We start from the raw sequence: 3,368 nt of genomic DNA, 5'->3' as shown, positions 1-3,368 counted from the left end.
ACTACCTGTGTCTCGCCTCTTTTTTCAATTCCCAACAAAACACAAACTTAAATCCTTCATATTTAGAGAGAGAAACCTTCAAAGATCAAAAAGCAAGAATTTTTGTTCAAAATTAGATCCAGAATGGGGAGGCCTCCTTGTTGTGATAAACTTGGTGTTAAGAAAGGTCCATGGACTCCTGAAGAAGATATCATGCTCGTTTCATACGTTCAGCAACATGGCCCTGGGAATTGGCGTCAAGTCCCTACTAACACCGGTATGTATAAATCTGTGTGTGCTTGTTCTTGTGTGTATATGTATATGTATATTTAGAGTGAGGTTGGTTAGTTACAGTAGCGATCCCGGAAATATTTTAGAGTTGTGGTGAAATTTACAAATCGATTATTCATTTCGTTTGTATTGCTTACAGGATTGAGAAGATGCAGCAAGAGTTGTCGGTTGAGATGGACGAATTATCTGAGACCTGGAATAAGAAGGGGGGATTTCACAGATGATGAGGAGAAAATGATCATTCAGCTTCAAGCTCTTCTGGGCAACAAGTAAGTTTTTTCAGAAACAACATATATCCATATACCTTGCTCTGACTCTATATGAGTAGCAAACAAATTTGGATTCTTTTGGTACAATATTCATAGGAAGGTTTTGTGTTTGTGTGGTTGCAGATGGGCAGCTATAGCCTCGTATCTTCCTGAAAGAACAGATAATGATATCAAGAACTACTGGAATACCCATTTAAAAAAGAAGCTCAAAAAGCTTGAAATGGGGTCCGAGGATCATGATTTTCTTCATACTAATAGTAAAGATAGGTTTTCGTCTTCCACGTCGTCATCATCTTCTTCACACTGTATTTCTAGAGGACAATGGGAGAAGAGACTTCAAACCGATATTCATATGGCCAAACAAGCCCTAAACGATGCTTTATCAATTGATCACAAACCGATTTTTCTACCTCAAGCTACTAAATCATCCTCTCACCCACCTGCATACCCCTCTAGTACTGATAACATAGCCAAATTGCTCAAAGGGTTCATGAAAAACTCAGCCATTTACACCAAAACTTGTTCAAATTCAAGCACTCGTGAATCAAGTGGTGAAGTCAATGCTCCTAGCAGTGAAAGCAAGAACAATTCTGGGATTGATTTATCTGAAGCATTTGAATCCCTTTTTGGGTTTGATCAATCTTTTGGATCTCCAAACAACTCCGACTTTTCACAATCAAACACCTCGCCGGAGGGAAGTATTTTTCAAGAGGAAAGCAAGGCGGAGCTTAGATTTACCATGTTTGAGAATTGGTTGCTTGAAGAAACAACCGGTGGTGTGGTTGATCAAGGGAAAGAAGATTTAAGTAACTTTTCGTTTGATGAAAACCCTAATTTTTTCGATAATTGATTTGTTTTCAGAAGCTTTTTATCATTCTTCGCGCGGTTATAGTATTAATCAATCTTGTTTAATTTCAATTTATTTTTTTTGGAGTTCGTTTAATTATTTGACATTAGATATGTAGAACTCAAATTGTATGAAGTCGCAATCAGTGATCTAATTATGCATTTGCATCAAGTGTTTGTCGATTTGGCAAATAATTAACTTTATCTCGTTTTTTCATCCTAATATTTCGGTTTTATTATTATTATTACTATTATTATTATTATTATTATTATTATTATCATTTCTTGTATTGTGGCCCTCACTAACATTGATCTTTATTAAAGACAACTAACCATTAATGCCTTTAGTGATCTTTATATAAGATTTTCTTATTTCGCTTTCGTGATTTTGCGAACTAATTAAGATTTGGTAAATGGTATGTGTTTTCAATGATACTCATATCATTATCGTTTAAGTGCTTGTATACATATTAATATTTCTATTCTATTAAATCCATGTTTTAGACATACATTAAATTCTGTTACAATATAAGAACATCTATAATATGGGAGTGTTTTACTTGAATTTTTTCCTGAAAAAACTAAAAATACAAAAAATCTTGTATATTTCAAAATATGTGAGTTTTTTCATTTTGTTTTTTATTTGTTAGTTTTTAGTTGTTGTATGGTTTTAATTGGTTAAAAATCGCAAAAATGAAAAGTGTTTGGTTAGACATTGCTAATTAACAAGTTATTAAAAGTCGCAATATATATTTTTCATTTTTCAAAAAAAAAAAATTTGTTTGAAAAAAACTTTTTTCATTTTTCAAAAAAAAAAATTTGTTTGAAAAAAACTTTTAGTTAAGTTGCTTGTTAATTTCATTGGTTCTTTGTTCCCTATAGTCGACAACTCTGTCAGGATTGATTCAATACGTATAAGACGAATTGCCTTAAGATGTATGGATCAAAAGAATAAAATCAAGGTTTATAAACTTAGGCGAAAAGTTTGAAATCTAAAAGAGTTAACAACGTATAACAAAATGCTGAAAGTTAGTGGTGATCTGAATATACAAGTGAACCTTTTCGTGGCCGTAAGCGCTTCTTCGAATCATATAACTTGTGGGTTTGTCTAATATTACTCTTCGATTGATAAATTAATTATCACAATACAATTGGTGAGAAGACAAAACGACAATAATTATGTTGCGTCGTTAAATCTTTTGTATGATAAAAACAAATTCTTTTGAAGTTTACATCTATAGACCTAGGGTTATAACATTGATATGCATGATCCGTTGTATTCTATTAAGATTCACCACCGCGTCCGGTGCAAAGAAACCACACGTCTCAAACGCAAATGGTATGAAAACGTGTTTATTTTCCAAGCGTGATTTCTTATGTTTTGTGACTTTGTATGTGACAGCTTTTAAAACAGCATGTCCGGCCTTGAAACTCTCAACCCTCAAACCCACTAGAGGAGATCCACACAAGCTTCTAATATGGAATGCTAATCTGGTTATGGCTCTTTCACGAAAAAACACCATTTTTTATCTCTTAATCTTGGTTTGCTCATCTTAATATGAATAAGACGACCATACTATTAAGTGATCCAAAAATCTATTGACCATCCAATAGAAATATCACCTAAAATAGATCAAGTTGAGCGAACAGGGAAAAAACATGAAGCAATTTAATATACACGAGATATATGAGTGGCTATGAGTTTGATAATTAACCTTTTGGGTTTAGTTTTTTTCTTTTCTTTTCTTTTTGTGGGAGTTTAATATATTAAATTATATTAATAAAATATAGAGAATGGAGAAGACAGTGAGGAGAATGAAGAAATATGTGAACAGAAAGGATGGAATTTAATGGCCTTCAAAAACCTGCAACTTCGGTCTTAATTGCGTACATGTGAAAGTGTTTTCATATTTATAGCTCTTTTAATAAAAAGATAATAATAACTATTATTTTCTAGGTAATTATTGTTATAATTAATTTTAA

At 32.4% G+C, this 3,368-nt stretch overlaps 1 protein-coding gene across 1 annotated transcript; it reads left to right on the top strand.

Moving 5' to 3' along the window:
• On the top strand, nucleotides 1–1,589 carry LOC145109413 (transcription factor MYB30-like). The gene is made up of 3 exons (XM_079046561.1): nucleotides 1–256; nucleotides 410–539; nucleotides 663–1,589. The coding sequence occupies exons 1-3, from the start codon at nucleotides 124–126 to the stop codon at nucleotides 1,387–1,389; spliced, it is 990 nt and encodes a 329-aa protein (XP_078902687.1). The 5' UTR covers nucleotides 1–123; the 3' UTR covers nucleotides 1,390–1,589.
• Nucleotides 1,590–3,368: the final 1,779 nt, after the last annotated feature.

The sequence above is a fragment of the Lactuca virosa genome, chromosome 4 (genome assembly GCF_052849685.1).
Source record: "Lactuca virosa cultivar CGN04683 chromosome 4, Lactuca_virosa_CGN04683_v6, whole genome shotgun sequence".
Classification (NCBI taxonomy): Eukaryota; Viridiplantae; Streptophyta; class Magnoliopsida; order Asterales; family Asteraceae; genus Lactuca; species Lactuca virosa.
Note: the sequence above shows the minus strand (reverse complement) of the source record. Positions and strands in the feature narration are given on the sequence as shown.

Bases quoted from the DNA above. Each gene is read 5' to 3' on its own strand.
- LOC145109413 (XM_079046561.1), top strand. From the start codon at position 124: ATGGGGAGGCCTCCTTGTTGTGATAAACTTGGTGTTAAGAAAGGTCCA. The intron at 257-409 runs GTATGTATAAAT...TATTGCTTACAG, and splicing joins TCAAGTCCCTACTAACACCG to GATTGAGAAGATGCAGCAAG. The intron at 540-662 runs GTAAGTTTTTTC...GTGTGGTTGCAG, and splicing joins CAAGCTCTTCTGGGCAACAA to ATGGGCAGCTATAGCCTCGT.